At 41.7% G+C, this 21,528-nt stretch overlaps 1 protein-coding gene across 1 annotated transcript in view; it reads right to left on the reverse strand.

Annotated features, from left to right (window-relative positions):
* FAM149A (family with sequence similarity 149 member A) overlaps positions 1-18,166 on the reverse strand; it is a 63,935-nt gene extending 45,769 nt beyond the window's left edge. The window contains exon 1 of the mRNA XM_059156141.1: positions 17,042-18,166. Coding sequence (XP_059012124.1) covers positions 17,042-17,700 — 659 coding nt within the window. The 5' untranslated portion in view covers positions 17,701-18,166. The remainder of the gene's footprint in view (positions 1-17,041) is intronic.
* Positions 18,167-21,528: the final 3,362 nt, after the last annotated feature.

Genomic DNA, 21,528 nt, shown 5'->3' on the forward strand with positions numbered 1-21,528 from the left:
CCTACCAAAGAAGATATACAGATGACAAACAAATGAAAAGATACTCCACATCCCAGGTCATCAGGAAACTGCCAATTAAAACAACAATGAGATACTCCTATACACCAGTTGCAATAGCCAAATGCAGAACACTGACAACATCAAATGCTGGTAAGGAGTAGAGCAACAGGAACTCTTTTATAGCTGGTGGGAAAGGAAAACAGTACATCCACTTTGGAAGACAGTTCAGCAGTTTCTTACAAAACTAAACCTACTCTTTAAAAAAAAAAAGATTTTATTTATTCATTTGAGAGAGAGAATGAGGAGCAGGGAGGGGCAGAAGGAGAGGGAGAAAGAATCTGAAGCAGATGTTGCACTGAGCACAGGTCTAGACGCAGGGGGCTGGATCCCACAAACAGGAGATCGTGACCTAAGCCCAAACCAGGAATCTGATGCTCAACCCACTGAGCCACCCAGGTGCCCCCTAAACATACTCTCATAATACAACCCAGTAATCACACTTGTTGGTATTTACCCAAAGGAGTGAGAACTTACGTCTGCACAAAACCTGCACACGGATGTTTACAGCAGCTTTATTCATAATTACCAAAACTTAGAGGCAACCAAGCCACCTACCTTCAATAGGTCATGGAATAAATAAACTGAGCTACTTCCAGACAATGAAATATTCAGCTCTAAAAAGAAATGAGCTATGAAGCTATGAAAGGGCAGAGAGGAAACTTAAATACATATTACAAGTGAAAGAAGCAATCTGAAAAGCCTACCTACAGTATGATTCCAAATATACAACATTCTGAAAATGGCAAAATATGAAGGAAGTCAAAAGATCAGTGTTCGCCAAGAGTTGCGGAGAGGAAGTGATGAACAGAGCACAGAGAATCCTTAGGGCAGTGGAAATATTCTATGTGGTACTACAATGGTAGATACATGTCATATGTTTGTCTAAACTCATACAATATACAATGTCAAGGCTGAACCCTAATGTAAACTACAGATGTGGGGTGATAGTGATGTAGGTTTATCATTCGTAACCAATATCCAGCTCTGGTGGGAGATGTTGATCATAGGGAAGGCACAGGGGGTACATGCAAAAATATCTTCACTGTTGCTCAGTTTTGTTGTGAACTCTAAACTGCTCAAAAATAGTCTTTAAAAACTGCCAACCTGAAAAGTCACTAAAGTAAAAAAATAAAAACCAAAATTTCTCACTTGAATCTCTGAGGTTGGGTTAAGTATCACCAATAGCATCTTACGGTGGCCAGCCAGGCAGCAAACAGAAAATCCTTGTCGTGAACCATAAAAAAGATTAGCCTCCCATGTCACACTCATTAGGATGATGGTTTTCCAAAAGAAGAGAACATGACATGTGTTGGAGAGGATGCAGAGGAATTGGAACCTTCGAATTGCTGGTGGGAATGTAAAATGGCGCAGCTGCTATGGAAATCAGTCTGGTGGTTCCTTACAAAATGAAACACAGAATTACTGTATGATGCAGCAATTCCATGTCGAGGTAAACACCCCAAAGACTGAAAGCAGGGACTCCGGCAGATACTTGGCACCTTTATTCATGACAGCATTATTTGCACCAGCCAAAAGATGGAAATAACCCAAATATTCATCAACATATGAACAGAAAAATAGAATGTGTTCTATGCTTACAATTAAATACTATTGAGCCTTAAAAAAGAGTGAAATTCTGATACACGCTACAACATGGATGGACCTTAATGATATGATCAGTGAAATCAACCCAACACCAAGGACCAATAGTATATGACTCTGCTTCCAGGAGATGTCTACAGTATTCAGTTTGATAGAGACAGAAAGTAGCACGGTGACAGCCAAAGGCTGGGGGAACAGAGGAATGGAGAGTTCTTGTTTCATACCTGCAGAATTTCTATTTGCAATGATGAGAAAGTTATGAAGATGAATGGTTGCCTACTACTGTGAATGAACTTGATGTCATTGAATTACACACTTAAAAATGGTGAAAATGAGGGGCACCTGGGTGGCTCAGTTGGTTAGGCGTTCACCTCTTGATTTTGGCTCAGCTCATGATTTCAGGGTTGTGAGATCGAGCCCTACAATAGGCTCCATGTTAGGCATGGAGCCTGCTTGGGACTCTCTTTCCCTCACCCTCTGCCCACCGTGTCCCAGCTCCAGCCTGCTATTTCTCTTTAAAAAAAAAAAAAAAAAAAAAAGTAGTTAAAAAAGTACATTTTATGTTATATACATTTTACCACATTAAAAAAAAAAAAAAGAGAGACCACCTTCCAATCTGCATAATGGGTATTAGTGACTTAAGAAGGAAATCTTGAGACAATACAGAAGCACTTATGTAAACTTGAACAATCAATGCCTTAGGGAGGACTTGGAGCTGTCCTGATTCAGATGTCTTTGTTCATGCTCCATAAGCAGGGTCAAGTATAGGCTGGCTCTATGTTACTAACTGCAAAGCCAGAGTAGGAGCCCAGTCCTAGGGGCACCTGGGTGGCTCAGTCAGTTAAGCATCTGCCTTCCCCTCAGGTCATGATCTCAAGGTCCTGGAATCTGCCCTGCATCAGTGGGAGGCTGCTTCTCCCTGTCCCTCCGCCTCTTCCCTCTCCCCTCACCGTGCTGCTCTCTCTCTCTCTCTTTCACTCACTCTGCTGTCTCTCCCTCTCAAAGAAATAAATAAAATCTTAAAAAAAAACAAAGAGCCCAACACCAAGAGCTTTTTATACTTTACTGGATTCATATTTAAAATACTATCTCAGGGGCACCTGGGTAGCTCAGTGGTTTAAGCCTCTGCCTTCGGCTGGGGTCATGATCTCAGGGTCCTGGGATTGAGCCCGGCATCAGGCTCTCCACTCAGCAGGGAGCCTGCTTCCTTCTCTCTCTCTATCTGCTCCTCTGACTACTTGTGATCTCGCCCTCTGTTAAATAAATAAAATCTTAAAAAAATAAAAATAAAATAAAATACTGTCTCATCTATGTTTTAATGGCATAGAAAATACGGAAATATGGAAATGTGAAAATATGGAAAAACCAAGGCCTTGACAATGCTGAGTGGAAAACAAATTCAGAAGAGTTAGTTTTTGAATATTAAGAACTTTGAGGAACTTATTTAGCCTATACTTTCCTTTTTATATTGGCAGAAGAGCAATTTATGGTTTAAAAAAAGCAGCTTGGTTAAACCTAAAAGATGTACTATAATAAGAATAAAATTAGAATGCTAATTGATGGGAAAGCATTGTATTATAGTTTAACTGACAACATTTTTCTTTTCTGTGGCATGTGAAATAATAACATGTCTTACAATCAAGAACATCATAAATTCCATGAAGTTCAGTAATTCTTGGTTTTGAAACAAGGTTTTTATCAACACAGATGGCTTAATTTACTGAAATGGATAATAGGTCTGTAAAGATTTGCCCTTCGTTAAAAATGCAGCATGAACTGGAAAATGATATTGTACCAACATAATTTGCCAAATAATTAATATTACCAAGTCTCTGCTGCGGAAATATTAAGTTTATCTGTTTCTAGGTCTTTTTTTTTTTTTTTTAAAGATTTATTTATTTATTTGAGAATGGAGATGGGGGAAGGGCAAAGGGAGAGGGAGAGAGAGAGAACCTTCAGGAGGCTCCCTGCTGAGGATGAACCCCAACACAGGGCTTGACCTCAGGACCCTGAGACCACAACCTGAGCCGAAACGAAGAGTCTGGCCCTTGACTGCCTGAGCCACCCAGGCATCCCTGTGTTTTTAAGTCTGAATCTGAAACCCTTCAGGTTTTTGTCTTCCGATGCTTTACAGAAATGATAAAGCAAAACAGAAGCTAAACTCAACTCATAAATTCCAAAGGGCCTCCTATCCAATAATGAATTGCAATTACAAGCCCTGCTGGCCTTACAAAGCTTTCTTGGGGTAAATAAAAGCTTTCCAGTTAGGGGTCTCTTTTGATTAACTGAACTTTTTTTTTTTTTTTTAAAGATGTTATTTATTTATTTGACAGAGAGAGAGATCACAAATAGGCAGAGAGGCAGGCAGAGAGAGAGGAGGAAGCAGGCTCCCCGCTGAGCAGAGACCCCCGACTCGGGGCTTGATTCCAGGACCCTGGGATCTTGACCTGAGCCCAAGGCAGAGGCTTTAACCCTGTGAGCCACCCAGGTGCCCCTGATGAACTGAACTTCTTAATTTTACTATCATTAATATGCCAATCTTTTCTTTCTGGTTAGCATTTTTTTGGTCCTATTTAATAGATCTTTGCCTACCCAAGACATACAGATCATCTCCTATGCTTTCTTCTAGAAGTGTCATTGTGTTTCCTTTCATACTGAGATCTACAATTCACTTGAAATTGATTTTTTTTGTGTAAAATATGGCACAGATGATTAAGTTTCTTTTACTTCTTTAAGGATGTACAACTGATTTTGCACCATTTATTGGAAAGACCACCTTTCACCAATATTTGCAAAGCCCACTTTGTCACAATATACATTCATATACTTAGAAGACTGCATTTGACTTCTTTATTATGTTCCACTGGCCCACATGTCTGTCTTTGCACCAATAATATACTTTATGTATTAATGTGGCTTTATAACAAGTTTTGTGTCCTTTAAAGTAATTATTATATATTACTGTAAACAGTGTTGTATAATAATTGTTTTTCTGTATATTTTCTATTAATTGCTGTGAAAGGTATGTTAAAATCTTTCATTATGATGTTAAATTTGCTTATTTTGTTCTGTTGTTGCTATAAATACATAGATTTTTGTTCTCAAAAACTCAAATTTTAGACTCCTGTTTTTTGGTGTAGAATACATTCTTCACGATCTATAAGGTTATTTCTGAGTTGTAAAATTTATTTCCATCCCATATTTGGTAATTCTTGAATTCCCCCATTTAATCTTTGCTGCCACAATCAGAAAGCAGGAGAACACTTTTTTCTTTCACTGGTAGAGAAAACTTAGCAGCAGATAGTAAGTGTTCCAGGTCTGTCAAAAAATAGACATACTTTATATATTTTTGAAATTACTGGTGCCTCTAAATTTAGAATTTTCATATCTTCTAATAAAGTGGCCCTTTCATATTTATAAAATGACCCTTGTTACCTCCATAAAGGCTTCTTGTTTTAAAATTTACTTGGTCTGATATTATGAAAGCTACACCAGCTTTCTTTTCAATAGCATTTACATGTACAAACATGCCATCCATACAATTATATTCAGTATTTCTGTATTCTTATATGTAAACGGTTTCTTTGGTAAACAATATAAAGTTGTTGCTTATAGTTAAATTCAGAGAGGATTACATTTGTTTCTTCTGGCAGACTGGGCTATGGGGCTCTAGCAATCCCAAATCAGGCTAATCCAATCAGAATTAAGAAGATTTAAAACTGGGTTTCAGTCTCCTTGGTGCTGGTCCCTTTCCAGTTTACCCTAACTCATAGAGTTTTTGTTTTTGTCGTTGTTTATTGCCTAGCCTTCAGCTGTATCAAGTGGTAGGTGGTCTGACACAGTCTAGTCTGCTATTGCTGGAAGGAGAATTAAGGGAATTTTTGTAGAAAAATATCGTACAATGCGTGATATAAATCACCATTCATCTCCCAGGAGAATCTTCAGCAAAATAGACATTTTCCCCTAATGCTTTAATGAGGAAGAATTCACAGACGTTTTAGGGTGAAAACATGGTTGCATCCTGCTTCATGGTCAGCATAAGAGAGGTTTCCAGTGGGGACAAGTTGGAAACCTTGTTTCCAATGGGTTTGGTTTGGAAACAGTTTCCAACAGGGACAAGTATATGGATTAGAAGTGTATTTAGAGTACACACACTAAACACACACACACACACACACACACATGCACGCACATGCGCGCAAGATGCTAAAGTGTCAGCATTAAACCAATGAGCAGCTGAAGTGCATTAAATAATAAAAATAAACATTCTAATCCTAAACCGAATTTAATATTGACCTTGAATTCACAAAAATCGTGAGCTCTGAAACACAACAGACCCATTTCCAGTAAGCAGAGCTCAACCCTTGGCTATAATAAACTCAAAAACACATTTTCCTCATTGCAAGGAGGAAAATATATTCTGTGCTAAGATGTTTCACGAAGAGTTCCTTTGTTTGCTTTTGTTTTGTTTTGTGTTTGATAACATTTAGCTGAGTCAGGCTTCAAGACAGAAAACTATTCTGAGTCCTCCCACAGGGAACAATTTCTTCTCATCCATGTATCTCCTCAAATCATGGTCCTTAACTGCCATCGTCATTGTGAGCTATGAACCACATATTTGAGACTAATTTTATCAACAATGTGCATTACAAAATAGAGTGCTTTCAAGACTATCATCTCATATTCCTGTTTATGGGGAGAATAAGGGATTACATGAACAACTGTGCATGAAAACATGTCTCACACATAAAAATGTCATCCTCTAATGTGGAGGAAACGGTTTCAAGGTTGAGAGCCCCTCCTTGACAGGGACCCCCTATCTACTGTCCAGCTCTGTGACTTCTGAAGGGCACAGTTCCCAACATCTCTTTTAAATGTTCATAAAAGACAACCATTTTCAGTATATTCATAAGCTATTGCTAAAAAAAATCCTTTGTTCCAATCTACCTGTCATAGCAGGATGGCTTTGGGAGTAAACATACTTCTTATACTCATTAGCAGTGGTGTGCTGGTAAACCAGCACTGATGGTGAGGCGTTTGCAGATTTGCAGGGTGTGAATACTCTTTCCTTTGGCCAGCAATCAGCCACCACTGGGATGCCACTCAGCGTGCAGCAGGAAAGAGATGAACATAATTGGCTCCTGCCAGCCATTTCAATCAACTCCAGCACACTGCTGTCTCATGGCGAAGGAAGGATTCTCAGAGAATCCCACAAAGTGGTATTTTTGCCTCTGAAACAACTGTGCCACCACATTATTCGTAACTGACTCAGAAGACAACTTGATCCCTGCAGAAGACCATTCCACTCTTCAGCAAGCCTCCTTGGTGGTTCTGAAGTGGAAAGCCAGGTCAAAATCACCACAGAAGTGTGACCCATTGCTCATTTGTAAAGAGCAAGCTGAAGCCAGGTTTCTGGGAGTCTGGAGGGCTACATTAAGAGCCAAATTTTCTCATCCAGTCCAAAGTTAAACTCCATCACCAAGTGAAGACAAAGGAGTAGAAGCAGAAGGGAAAGAAAACAAGGACAGAGATCAGTGCTGGCCGCAGGACGACACCTGCAAGATTCAGTTGTATAGCCTCAAACTAGATAGTGTGTACGTGTGGGGAAGCGTGTTAGGATAGGCTCAGTGTATGTTTAGAATTCAGCAACTGTCATTACTATTTCTTTTATATCTGAAACAGGGTCCCACGGTTTTCTTCAATGTAATTTCAATGTCCTTCATAAAAAGAAATTTCATTGTAAGGAATTGAAGTGAATGATTAACTTAAAAATTGTCACTCCAGTGAACCTTTAAAATAAGTACCTCATTATTTGATTTTTTTAGGTACTCAAAATTATATCATTGTGTTGGAAATCAATAAGCAAGAAAAAAATTCATTAGATAAACATGAATATAAGTGCCCGGCAAGGATTACAGTGGTCAATATTTAATTATAAGCTTTCTTCTAAACCCTTAAGTGAAACACCTAATTAAGAAAATGCTAATGTGAAGGTATACCCTTTCCCCTAGCAAGGGCCTAGTATCTAATTGCTGCTTCTCCATTTTTACTCGTAAGACAATGCTTGCCAATTATCTGCCTTACTAGTATGAATAAAATATTTGATTTGCTATTAAATATATATGAAATAATTTATAAGAACAATATATATATAATAAAAGAGAAGACAGTTGATAAAACTAATGTTTCATTTTAAAGAAGTCATAGCTTTGAGATAAAAGTTATTTTTTTATCTGCACTTCAAAATGGGCAAAACTAAGCCTTAAATTTTGTCCCCTTACCAGTATTACTAGAAGTATTATTCTAAGAACGATAGTTTTAGATTGCTTATTAACATAATTCTTATTTTTCAGATTTATTTTTGGAAAGGGTAAAATTTCTTAGAGTCCATTTGTTCCAGGGAAAATATTACCAAATACATAGAAATAGATTTTTATCCTCCTTACTGTCTTCAACAACTCATTAAAAAAACACTTGGTTATGACTGTCTGGATATAAATGTCACATTTTCCACCCACTAGCCATGGGCAAGTAAATAATTTCTGTTCCTTTCTGAGCCTCAATTTCTGTGTCCGTAAAGTGGAAATAAAATTCCTACCTTGTATGTTCGTTTTGGGGATTCATGATAACGCCTATAAAACATGCATGCAGCACTTGGTACCTAGTAGACTTGGAAATACCAGCTGTTGTTTCCAATGCTAAAAATCTTGGCTTTGCAGAATAACACGTATTTGAGGAATGCTCACATAGATCAACAGGCTCATAAAAATGTTAAAACCAGTGGGTAAAGCAAAAGTCTGACTGAGGTAGACTTTTTCTAGAGAATATATCACCTGCTTCTTTAAAATATGTTTTATATATAAAATTAAAGTTCCCTAGGATTTATCTTTATGCATTAATTTAGCAATGAAATTACTGGATTTTAAGGGGAAGGGGCTTACTTTCTTCCATGGAGACATTTAATTCAACTAGATTTTAATGAATCTTGGATGTACATAAATGGCTTCTAAGACGTCACAGATGAATGGAAGAAATTTGAATTAAATGTTTCATTTGAAAAGAAGTCCTCATTTTAACCTTCTAGTTATCTAGTGACACTCTCTGAAATTTAATTATTAGCATTAAAAACCTAATGTAATTTGTGATCTTCCAAGTTGGGGTTTGTTTTCATCTTTATTACAATAAAGATGACATTACAATAAATTTGAGATGACAATGTTCCTAAGAAGAATATACTTGTCTATGTGCATCTGAAAAGAAAATTTTATTTAGTTCTTTATTTTACTTAATTTATTTAGTCTTAATAATCTGTTTATTAAATAGAATTAGGGAAATGTTCGGCTTGACTGTTTTTCTTGTCATTGCCAAAGACCATTTCACTTCTTTTCCAAGTTCACATTTGGATATTTACTCATTTCAAAAGCTTTATTTAATTTCTGTGCTTTATGAAACATGCGGTCTTTGTTGACTATTTCTACCTCTCAAGAATAAAACGTCATTTAAAAAGTTTTTTTCGATACATACTTAATGAATAATATTTATTCATTTATTTAGTGGATAGTACAAAGTATTTTGAGTCATGTCATATTTAATATGTATATGTAAAATACCTAGTAGTCCTAGGACCAAAGAACATTCAGATAGTTTTTTGTAATAAAGCAAAATGTTTTGCCTACAGATTGTAAAATTATAGTCAAGAAGTGTGTGGTTCAGCTGTTGTTGAATTAAACAAATATCCATACTACTCTGGTGAATGGAAAAGTGTTCTCCTGTGAAGTATTTTTAAATTTATTTCAATTGATTTTTTTCCCTAGTGTTTTCATGTTCCTTTGTCCTCTCTCATACTGCATAATCCAAAACTTTTTTGCTTATTGCTTCAGAAAACAAATGCAGCAGGGTTCCCCCTCTTTGATTTTTATGTGTGTGTGTGTGTGCTTATTAAAGCCTGAACTTACAAGATTGGTATGGACTTCTTTTTTTTTTTTTTTTAAAGATTTTATTTATTTATTTGACAGACAGAGATCACAAGTAGGCAGACAGGCAGGCAGAGAGAGAGGAGAAAGCAGGCTCCCCTCCAAGGAGAGAGCCCGATGTGGGTCTCGATCCCAGGACCCTGGGATCATGACCTGAGCCAAAGGCAGAGGCTTAACCCACTGAGCCACCCAGGTGCCCCTGGTATGGACTTTTAACCTAATAAAAGATTTAGGGAACAACATACTTCGGGGAGGTTCTTCCTAACACTCCGAAGAGAAACAGATTCTGTGAGTCAGATCTGGGAAGATTCTGTGAGTCAGATCTTCTGTCTCAGAGAAGGGAACCTTAGGGAGCTTAGGAAATGAGGATGTGGACTTGAGTGGCCAACACAAAGCAAAATAAGCCATCAGAAACACTGTGCCCTAGAGAAGGCACAAAGCCAGGAGGTAGATTTGAAATCTAGCCAGCCCTTGATTTGGTGCTTGATTTGCACCACAGTGCAGTAATGGGCCCAGTGGAGGAAGGAACGTCTTTTCTCATTTCCATGAGCTGTTGGGTCCTTGAATCAGGCATTCAGCACCAGGAGTTCCTAGAGGTGTTCTCGAGGATCTAGATAGGGTAAGGGATCAGAGGGGACCTGTGCCCTGATCCTTCAGAAGAGCTGGTGTGAGGATCCTGGAGAAAAGAAAGACTATGTGGTGTGGACTGTCATCTTCCTGGAAGTCCTATAATGGAGAATGCTGGTTGACCCCTGGGGCTCTCATGAGTACCACAGAAATAAGGGACAGAGCTCTAACTTGAAGAGGCTTGGTGGATATGTGCATGGGACCTGGGTTATACAGAAGGATAAAATGAGACTGTGGACATTTCAGTGGGTTCAGCAAGAATAGAGGTCATCAACAAACAAGTAGGCTTCTTCCCTGCCGCTGAATATCCTGGTCCCATATTAGCACACCCCCCACCACCCCCAGCTCAAGCCTAAGACAAAGATGAAGGAAACCCCACACAACTGAGTTTTAGTTTCTACCACTTTGGAAGAACCTCAAATGGAAATTAAATGTGAGTCTCAAATGGAAATTCAATTTATAATACGGGAAAATAGCCTCAGGGGGCATAAGATCAGTGTCCTCACGTGACACGCTTCCTCTCTATGGGATTCAGAAAAGATTAATACGTTATGATCATCTCTTTCATCCCAAGCAAAGGACTGTTCCCAAAGAGGACAGATGGGCAACAAGAGAAGAAAGCATATTGTGTTTGCAAATTTCCTGTCAAAAGTTGCTTTTTTTTTTGGAAAGTATCTGTGTTTGCAAGTTATGCTTTATGAGACAAATTGCCATCAAGGGCTGTAAATGAGTTATGAGAGTCATGATGGACATAGCCTTTGGATTAAAACTTCAAAAAACAAAAAAAACAAGAGCATGAGAAAACCTTCTTACTGAGCAGTCCACTCTTGCCTACAGGTTGTACCCTGGGGACCCAGCTCCCAAATGTATTGTTAACAGAGTATGTCTGCAGGTCTAGATCATTTGAGCAACAGAAAGAATCTCATCTTTAACCAGAAGGCACTCTGAATGTTGCTTAGCCCTGTATTTTAGGAGAATCACTTGGCTGATCTCTTCTCTCTGGGTGTCCTGAAATATTTTGCCCCTTGTGGTCTAAAGGTATCTAAGTCAAGTCTGCCTCAGTGCTTCTCAAACTATTGTGCAGTGTCAGACTATTTAAAAAATATTTTTCCAATTCTTTGTGGATAAATATTGTCAAAGCATAATAAAAATCAATTAGCTAGAAAATGAATGGGGAAAAAAAAAGATGCACCAAATAGAAATGTTTTGTTATCAGCCAATAGCCATAAAGTTACTCTGTCAATTGCTATAGAAGTTTCTAAATACTTACTCTTATTCCCTGTATTTATCTTTTTTTTTTTTTAAGATTTTTTATTTATTTGACAGAGATCACAGGTAGGCAGAGAGAGAGAGGAAGGGAAGCAGGCTCCCCGCTGAGCAGAGAGCCCGATGCGGGGCTCGATCCCAGGACCCTGGAACCATGACCTGGCCGAAGGCAGAGGCTTTAACCCACTGAGCCACCCAGGCGCCCCGACCTTGTACTTATCTTGTCATGGATTGGGAACAGGTGACCGACGGGACACATATTTGAGAAATGCTAGTCTAGCACAGAGAAGAAACACCTCTAATTTTAGAAGACTTTTACATGTTAACAGCTATGTTTTGAAAAATCATATGTTAATCTTTACTGAAGATCATAGCAATAAACTGTATTTTATACAAAGAATGCTGATGGTGGGTGATAAATAAATAGATACTAAATGATAATTATGAGCCAAAGGTATAATTAGCTGCTTATTGAGTGCTTATGTCCCCAACACCAATGGGAGATGTTTGCATATATTATCACTTTTAATGCTTACAGTATCTCTTTAACTCAGTATTATTATTAACGCCCATTTTAGGGATGAAAAGGCAAGGCTTAAAGACAAGGAAGGTGAATACTTAACTACTATTCTATTCTTGGTATTCTCAGAAAAATTATCAAGTGGGATTTGATCGAAGTCAATCAGACTTCAAACCCATGCTCTAAAAACTATCCTAATAGAAATTAACTAGTATGATTTCAGAACTATCAAGATTTTATATCCACATTATGGGATTGGTTTTATGTACTTGGCACCTATCAAGTGTTATACATCTTAGCTAGTATATTAGAAAAAAATATGAAAAGGTGTTCTTTAAATACATAGCAGAACATATAGTTATAGGTTCAAATATGATTTTTGAGATTTTAAAATATAGCAAAGCAAAGAAGATAATTTAAAGTATAAAAAACGACTGCAGAAGACAGTAAAAATAAAATTGTTTTCTTGGGTTGAAGCAAATGCTAGACAATTAAGCAAATATGTGCACAACTAACTCAAGCTATTAGTATTTTTAATAAAGGTAATGGTCATAAGAGTGTAATAGAAAATAATAGTCATATGATAATAGTCTACGGAGCTCACTGTTCATCCCTGTGGAAATGCACAGTCCCAGCAGAAAACATTACTAACTTTGGGGAAACTCTAAGACAACGAAACAGAAAGACCCAAGACAGCAATTATTCTTAAGGAAGGACATTTAAATCGCCTCTAGGTTTTTAGGCAATTACCCATGAAAGTTAATAAAATTGTTTTTTATTTTACATTTATTGTTTTATTTTTAAATTTTATATTTATTGTTTTATTTATTGCATACGTTGTCTTCAGTGGCACAGGACAAAGAGTTTATAGTCCAAATAAGACTTAATATGTGAACATGAATCATAGGGCTGGCCAGTAGGAATGGCCAAGAGCCGTACAGAAGGTGAGTCAGAAACAATTCATGATGTTACAATTATTCTGCAGGGTCTATAAAAATTAAAAATTAAAAGTCTGATCCCAGGGTGGCAAAAACATTCCTTCTAGGTACGATACCACAATCAGTGGTCGTACTAATGAAGGTAACCTTTATCTTCTGTCAGTTGTGATGAAAGATTCAAGTACTCTAATTTGTTCTCCCAAGTAATGGAACTAAAAGATGCCATTGATAAGAGTCAGATGATAACTGTCAATGAATTCTTTTTTTCTGTCCACCTTTCCTTCACCTGGAATGCATCCTTTCAGGAAACATGCTCTCAACTTTCATTTCTGTGCTAGGAAGCAGAGGGTAATCATGGCTCACATTTTTAAAGCCTTTCTCCATGCATTAGTCACTTAAGATACTATTGAAATTAATGTGGGGAACATCTCTATGAGGCAAGTACTATTCTCAGCTATATTACCAAGGAGGAGATCCTACAGTTTGGAGCACAGAGTACCGGGTCCAGAATTACACAGCTGGCAAATGGTTTGAGATTGGAATCCCAGTCTTCCGACTCCTGGGTGCCTGGGCGTCACTCCCACCGGGGCTGCTTCAAGAATGGATGAACGAAGAGATAAGCCCTTGCATCTGTGTTATCGCCAGCCAAGTTAACAAGCTCTGCTGGCAATTACTGCAATACTTCCCACACTAACATGACTCTGACAATGGCACTCAACAACTTGAAAGTAAAAACAAAAACAAGGGCGCCTGGGTGGCTCAGTGGGTTAAGCCGCTGCCTTCGGCTCAGGTCATGATCTCAGGGTCCTGGGATTGAGGCCCGCATCGGGCTCTCTGCTCAGCAGGGAGCCTGCTTCCCTCTCTCTCTCTCTGCCTGCCTCTCTGTCTACTTGTGATCTCTCTCTGTCAAATAAATAAATAAAATCTTTAAAAAAACAAAAAAAACCAATGATAATGATATGTCAGCAGCAATAACTTATGAAAGATAGAAATCCTTTCTGACGATGGGAAGTTCACAATCTACCAATATTCATATATTCAATATTCATATACAGCTGTTATCTGTATAGCTGCCCCCCTATATATATATTGCTACTGTTAGCAATTCTTACATGTCCAGAACAAACAGAGTAAGACCTTTCACAAGGTGGTTACTGCGTAGTTCAGAAGCGGAAAAAGGCAGTGTGGTGTGTGGGTGAGACTGAATGAGTGTGAGTGAGGTACAAGGTGTAAAGCAAAGGCAGAAGGGCCTAGGGAAGTGAGGGTGAAGACAAAAAGTGTGGGATCATGTATCTGGGAGTGCGAGAGGGCGAGGAGAGGAAGGAAACTCGGTATCCTCTACCTCTGCTTCAGATGTGGCAGCCAGTGTGCCCCATGGAATGCCAAGGGCAAGCCTTTCTTCTGGCATTCATTTATTGAATCCATGGTTCAGAGATCAAAATTCATGCTGCTAGACAGCAGTGTAGTAAAAAAAAAAAAAAAAGAAAAGAAAAGAAAGAAAAAAGACCCAGAATTGAAAGTTTGCATACCTTCCCACTCCAATTAATTTCACTATTTTTAGTTTTAATAGAACAGTACAGAATCAGAATGTACCACACATGGGTTTTCTTCAAAGAAATAGAAACTGTGAATGAGGAGTTTGCTTTATAAGTGAGTGTCATGGTCTTGCCATTGGGTTCGTGTTTCCCAAAGGTTTATTTCCAGTTGTTTCCAAGTCTCCATACTCTCTCTACCTACTGCTTTTTTTTTTTTTTTCCTACTCCTGCATTAACCACCTCCACTGACTCACGTCCCTGGGGTTTAGAAAACCAATTACTCTATTTTAATATCTCTAATTAACTCTGTTTTAATCAAGCAGGCTAGTAATTCCTGGCAGCTATCTATAAAATAGCAGGTGAAGTTGTGTTAGTACAACGTAAATCCATTATTGAATGATGAATGTTTATTCAATGTTATCGTCAACCTAGAAATCCAGGAGGGGAAAAAATATCCTTTAAGGAGCAAAAGGTCTGTATGTAATAAAGGAAAAAGCAGCTTAAAACTTTCCTCCTCTCTCCTTGTCCCTTGGTAAACTTTATAAATGAAAAAGGAATGAGGCGTGAAGGGAGGGGGATATGAGGATTTGTGTTTCTACAAAAGAAAAATGGTGCACTCCGAGGGCTGTCCAATGTCCCAGGAGAGTGTGAACACACCTAACCAGAAAGATTATGCACATATCTATGCATATTATTTCTCATAGCAGTTATCTAAAATTCAATGCCTGTACTTTCAGTAAAAGTGGATACATTTACTCATGCAGAAGTCACTTCTGTATATAAGGCCAAATAGTGTCATTCAAAATGTGCCTATTAAAAATTTTTGGACAATAGAAACAGACTAAGATGCTTGAAAATTGAAACCAGCATCAGTTCTCTCCCAGGCCACGGTGAATGTCTGGGTGTCTGTTTGTATAAAGCACTAAGCCTAGAGTTTAAAGTCAGGGTGTTGAACTGTTTGCTCATAAAACATTAACTGTGCAAGGGTTCAGGGCCAGTAGCCAATAACAAAGGCCTAATTTCTCAGGATAGGTATTCTAACCACTTATCCAAATGCAATTGATTTTCCTTCGAGAAAAATCAGTTGATTAATGTATTTCTCACTACGTTGTTTTAAATAAAAAGAAACAACCTAATGTCATTTGTTTACCTTTGCTCTCAGCAATGTCAAGTGAATGTCAAGCAGTATTGTGAAAATGCATTTATTTAAATTGTGAAAGGGTTAGAATCCATTTTAATGCAAAAGTTATCCAGAACCTTTGGGGGATGGGGCTGGCAGAGGGGAGGAAGTGGTAGGGAAGAGCTTCGGGGCCAGCAGGATGGTCCTTCCTTAGATTATAATGTAGAAATTTCCATCTGTTAATGGGCCCCTCTGGTCCGCTTTTGACCATTTCACTATTCTTTTGCAGGATTCGGAAGGCTGAACATTTCTCTACCCACCTAAGGTTAGCTGTATGTTCTGCTCAATAAAAAAAATAAAATCGGGGTGCCTGGGTGGCTCGGGGAGTTAAAGCCTCTGCTTTCGGCTCAGGTCATGATCCCAGGGTTCTGGGATCGAGGCCGCATCGGGCTCTCCGTTCAGCAGGGAGCCTGCTTCCCACACCCCAACCCTCGCCCCTCTGCCTGCCTCTCTGCCTTATTGTGATCTCTGTCAAATAAATAAATAAAATCTTAAAAAAAAATAAAATTCACCTTAATTCTAAACTGCATGTTTTTAGATGAATGTTTTCATCACTGCTGTCGATGGTGAGAGGGTCGTGTGTGTGTGTGTGTGTGTGTGTGTGTGTGTTGAGGACAGGGTTCCCCAGTCCCCAGTGAAATGTTCCCGTGAAGTCAGTCAGCGTTTCTGTAGTACCTCAGCGCACTATGACAATAACTCAGAAGCTCTAGGGTGTACGATCACCAGCGTCCTGATGATGAAGCCAGCCTCCTGCTCCCTCATCACTGAGCCTTACAAACCCCACGTGTGTCAGACGGTGGTGTACATATGTAAGTTAATGAGATGTCACACAAAGAAAACCCATCCCATTGGGGATAAGGGTTGTGGCCGATCTTTGGAAAGCAGGGAAGCACCGTGTGTCTCACCGCGTCTCAAAATCGTAGCTGCCAACGAGTGTGCTCGGTGCAGCTGCACATCGAGCATATTCTGCGCGAGAGAAAGGGACCGGAGGAGGCTTCCTCTCCAAGTCCCTAAGGAACGCAGGGTCTCACACGATCTGAACGAACGCTTCAGTTAGAAGAGAAGCCAAATTCCGTCCTTTCCTTCAAGCCCTGCTTGGCCTCCCTCTCCGCCGAGAAGCAGCAAAGTTGAGCAAAAGCACGTCGCCGCGTGTTTCCGAAAGGCGCAGGGAGGCGAGCGACAAGGACTCGGGGGAAGTGCAAGGGGGGGGGGGGGTGCCCCGTGCCGCCGTGGAGGTGACAGCCAATAGCGCGGTTCTCTCCGCGGCGCGGGGCGAGGGGGCTGTGCCGGGGAGCGGAGGCGTCCCAACCCCGACCGACAGGGACCCGGCTGCTACTCACGCTTCTCCGCCGCCCTCCGAGTCGCTGTCCGAGGCCCACTCCTCGCCGATGTCCGGCAGGGTGAAGAACAGAGTCTTGGGGCCGGGCCCGGGCGGCATCCAGGCGCCGGGCTCTCGCTCGCCGGGGCCAGGCTGGCGGGCGTTCCGTGGGCTCGCGGCGGCACTGCGGCTGCCCGCGGCGCCCGGGATGGACGGCAGCGCCGCGCAGACCCCGCCCGCGCCCGCCGACGGCCGCGCCGAGGCCACGGCGTGCGCTGGGGGACCCGCCGCGCCGCAGCCGCTGCTGCCGGGGGCCGGGGGCAGGGGCTGCGCTCTGGCGGCGCCCGGGCTGCTGGGCAGCGAGAGGGTCGTCCCTGCCGCCTCCGCCGCGCGGCTCGCGCCCGAGACCCTGGGGTGAGAGGCGGCGAGCGCGGGCTGGAGCGAGGCGGGCGGCCCCCTGGAGGCGGAGGGGGAGTCGGGCGCCCGCGCGGGGAAGGGGAAGGGGGTCAGGGTCGCGGCCATGCTAGGCGAGGCGCCCGCGCTGGAGCCCGCCCGCCGTGCGCTGGCCGCGGCTCCCGAGGGGCTGGAGGCGGCGGCCGGCGAGGGGACCGCGGGGGGCGCCGTCGGGGTCTTGAAGATTTTGGCAAACAGAGACCCCAGGTCCAACACAGCGACCTTCATGTCCCAGCCTTGGAGATGCTGTCCCCGCTGCTTCCTGGACCTCCAGACCACAGGAAGCCGGGCTGCCGGGCTCCATCCACCGCCGCCCGCAGGGGTCGGACCCGGGCTGTCCCGGGCTGGGGCGCGCGGCCTGCGGTCCGCGTCCCACGCCGAGCCTAGGGGGCCTCTGGCGCTCTCTCCCGGCCGAGGAGCCTCTCCCGGCGCTCAGCCCCGCTCGGCTTTCGACTGACCTTCCCCGACAGCCTGGTCCGCCCGCGGAGTGCTGAGACTGCGGGCGGCGGCCACCCTCTGTGGGGAGCAGCCCCTTCTCTGCCTAGTGCGTCGAGACCCCCCGAGGGCCAAAGGTCTGGGAGCCGATGGAGGCGACGTGCCGCAGCCGCCCAGCGCCCCCGCGGGCTGGAGGTTGATCTGGGCCTCCGCCCGCCAGAGATACCCCAACGGGCCCCCGGGACCGCGCAGGCGGTTGCTAAGCTAAACAAAAACCCTGCTTAGCTCATTGCTAATTGGGCCCCAGACTGCAGCCTGGGGCTGCGTCCACAAGGCTCACACTCGCTCCCGTCCTTGATTCGTGCCTTAAAGGAACACAGCAGTTTCTCCATCACCCTGAGGAAGATAAACCTGGCTCCAAAAGATCTTGTCGAAAGTTTTGGCAAGACCAAATGCGCTAGAGTCAGGAGGATGGCCAGATCTCTGATAGGAGGGAAGGTCCGTGCAAACGTGTTTTCACGTGAGTGGGCTTGAAACAGCAGTGCCCACTCCTGCCGCCTCAGGGCCAAGTTCAAAGTGTGTCACTGAAGATGGCCTGGGGAATAACAGCACAGTGCCTCACCCATGAACTCGGGAAGAAGATCGGGGCTCTAATAGTAAAACCCATATACAATGCATGTGTTCTAAACACCTATTGGAGTGAACCAAGAGATTTTATAACTAAAATGTCTGAGAACTCGAACTGTAATCAGACTGACCGGATACAAACTCAAAGGCAGATATGAAAGTCAAGAGTTCTTTAATAAGTGGACTAAATTGCATTTTGCTAAATCTGAAGAAATGTGTGCAAGGTGAAGTTATGAGTGTAAATATATCTGCAAGGGGATGGTGTCAGTTTTGAACAAGATTTTTAAAAAAAAAGATATTGACAGGGTTTGTCCATTAATTAATGTTTAATAGAGAGTTTCTGTTTTGAACTCAGGAGGTTTATTTTCTGATTTGAGGTGAGGAAAGGAGATGAATAAGGCTGGTAGTGAATAAATTAACTGATAGTCACTACTATATACATTAGTTTTTTGCAAGTTATCAAACTGGATTCTGCGCCATGGGACATTTCTATAATAATGTCAAGCTTTTCATTGGCTTGAAGACAGCCAGCCTATCATGAGCCCTTTTCTGTGCCCAACTACCATGATCAAACAGGCATGGGGCACTTTTCTACTTCACAATTGTGTTAAGCATGAGGATGTAAGAAAGGAGACGTTCTCTTCACACAATGTGGAATAATCAGCTTAATATCACAGGCTAAGTGTCAAGTGAGTGCCCCAGAAAGCAAGACAGGCACCGCAGTCAGCATTAGCTTGAGGCAGGAAGAGCACATGTGTGCTTAAGAGAAGTAAGAGACAAGACAGAGAAGGGTCAGATTATAAAAGGCCTTGCATGTTGGGAAAGGGGAGAGCATATAAAGCACTGTAGTGCTTTATTGCAGCATATAAATAAAGTACCAGCACGCCGTGAAGAATCAAAATGAGGGAAATGGGGGAAAAGTAACTAGAAACTAGAGGTCTAGGTCTCAGGGTCAAATCAGACAAGCGGCACTAACTCTGTCCTCATGCAAGGAAACAGCAGCATGGTTTGGGATCATCAACCTTCTCCTGTTCTCATTGTTTCTCTTTTGTAGCAACTCGCCAGGTGGCCTCAGCGGAGTATCAGGAGCATTAGAACATTGAACTGTTTCTGTTTTCATACAGTACTCATTCAAGATTTAAACTGTTTCCTAAAGGTTTTCTGTTGATTCCATAAGGATCTTGATTCTGGTTCATAGAACAATTAAATCCTCGAGATAAGTAGAGGTCATTTCTAGAATATGCACTTTCAGTGTCTAAGCTGCTAATCATCTGATTGAGTCTGAACATAGGCACTGTAACTTGAAGGACAGACAGCAAAGGAGATCCACTACTGAGTGAATCCTGGTTCAAGTCACCCAGTTCCTGGGAAGCAGTACGTGTTTGCTGCCGCACGTCAGAGTTCCTGATTTTTCAGACTCGAAAATCTGATCAGTCCAAGACCTTCAGAGCTGACCGGCCTCTTAGGATGGAGTTCCACTAACCTGACTCAAAAAATACTGGTGTATAAGCCCAAGTTCAAATGTGGTAACTAATAATTACACAACCACAGAGCTGTCTTCTGCCCTTTTCCTATGAGAAGAATTCCTGTTAAGACTAAATTCATTGGGAGATTGTTAAGTGAGCAGAGAATCAAATCAAGGGGAGTAAGTCATATATATATATATATATATGTGTGTGTGTGTGTGTGTGTGTGTGTGTGTGTGAATGACATATATATGTCATATATATGTTTTATAACAAAGGGACAGTAACCATATAGCCAACACCCTCTTCCCTCTTAGAAGAGCTACCTTACTTTAGATATTTCTGTGCTTACATTGCTAGCCACTTCCTTTCTATGCACAGGTTTTTCTTGACGTATATAGATACTGTTAATAAGACTACAGAAAAGGGGCGCCTGGGTGGCTCAGTGGGTTAAAGCTTCTGCCTTCAGGTCAGGTCATGATCCCAGGGTCCTGGGATTGAGCCCCACGTTGGGCTCTCTTCTCAGCAGGGAGCCTGCCTCTCTGCCTACTTGTGATCTCTGTCTGTCAAATAAATAAATAAAATCTTTAAAAAAAGGAGAAGACTACAGAAAACCTCCTATTCTTCCAGAACCTGCCTTGAAAGTATTCTACCTCTAAGTTGTGTCTACAGATATTCTATCTGTCTTGCCTGAATCATATCCCCCCAAAAGATATGCTGAAGTCCTAACTCTCAGTCGGAAACTCCCTAACTCTCTGTGTGAAAGTGGCCTTATTTGGAAACGGGGTCTTTACAGATGTAATCAAATTAAGACAGGGTCATTAGGATGGGTCCCAATTCAATATGGCTGCCATGCACTTAAGAAGAGAGAAACCTGAAACACAGAGGGTGAACACCAGGTATTGACAGAGGCAGAGTCTGGAGTGAGGCATCTGCGAGCCAAGGACTGTCAGGGTTGACAGCCATCACCAGAAGCTAGAAAGAGGCAAGGAAGTTTCTTCCCTGTAGGTCTCAGAAAGGGCATGGCTCTATCAGCACCTAATACTGACTTACAGTTCCCAGAACAATGACAGAATTGATTTCTGCTGTTTCGAGCCACCCAGTCCTGTGGCACTTCGTTATGGCAGCCCGAGGAAACAAATGCACTATTTGGGTATATACTTATTGGGGTACTTCATGATCATAGTGTCTGGGTGGTATGTTTACAAAGATCTTCAACGGGGTATTTGCTCTATAAAGCTGGTTACAAATGAAAATCTTCATTGTCTCAAATCTACACAGAGAATGGGGGGAATCACAGAAAGGATGGGCGTAGGGGGAGTGGGAGAGCAGTATCATTGTCCGTGAAAGCAGTGGATAAAACATTCTGGCCACCCCGCCTCATGAGGAAGGCAGAGCAAATAAAGGATTAATCCTTTTGTCTGAAAGTCCTTTCAAAATGGCCTGTAATTGCAAACATGGTAAACAATTCTTAGCAAGATGCTAGGTCTTTAACTCCCATTGTACATCCGTCAACAGTCTTTCAGGC

This window comes from Mustela lutreola, chromosome 18 (genome assembly GCF_030435805.1).
Source record: "Mustela lutreola isolate mMusLut2 chromosome 18, mMusLut2.pri, whole genome shotgun sequence".
NCBI classification, from domain to species: domain Eukaryota; kingdom Metazoa; phylum Chordata; class Mammalia; order Carnivora; family Mustelidae; genus Mustela; species Mustela lutreola.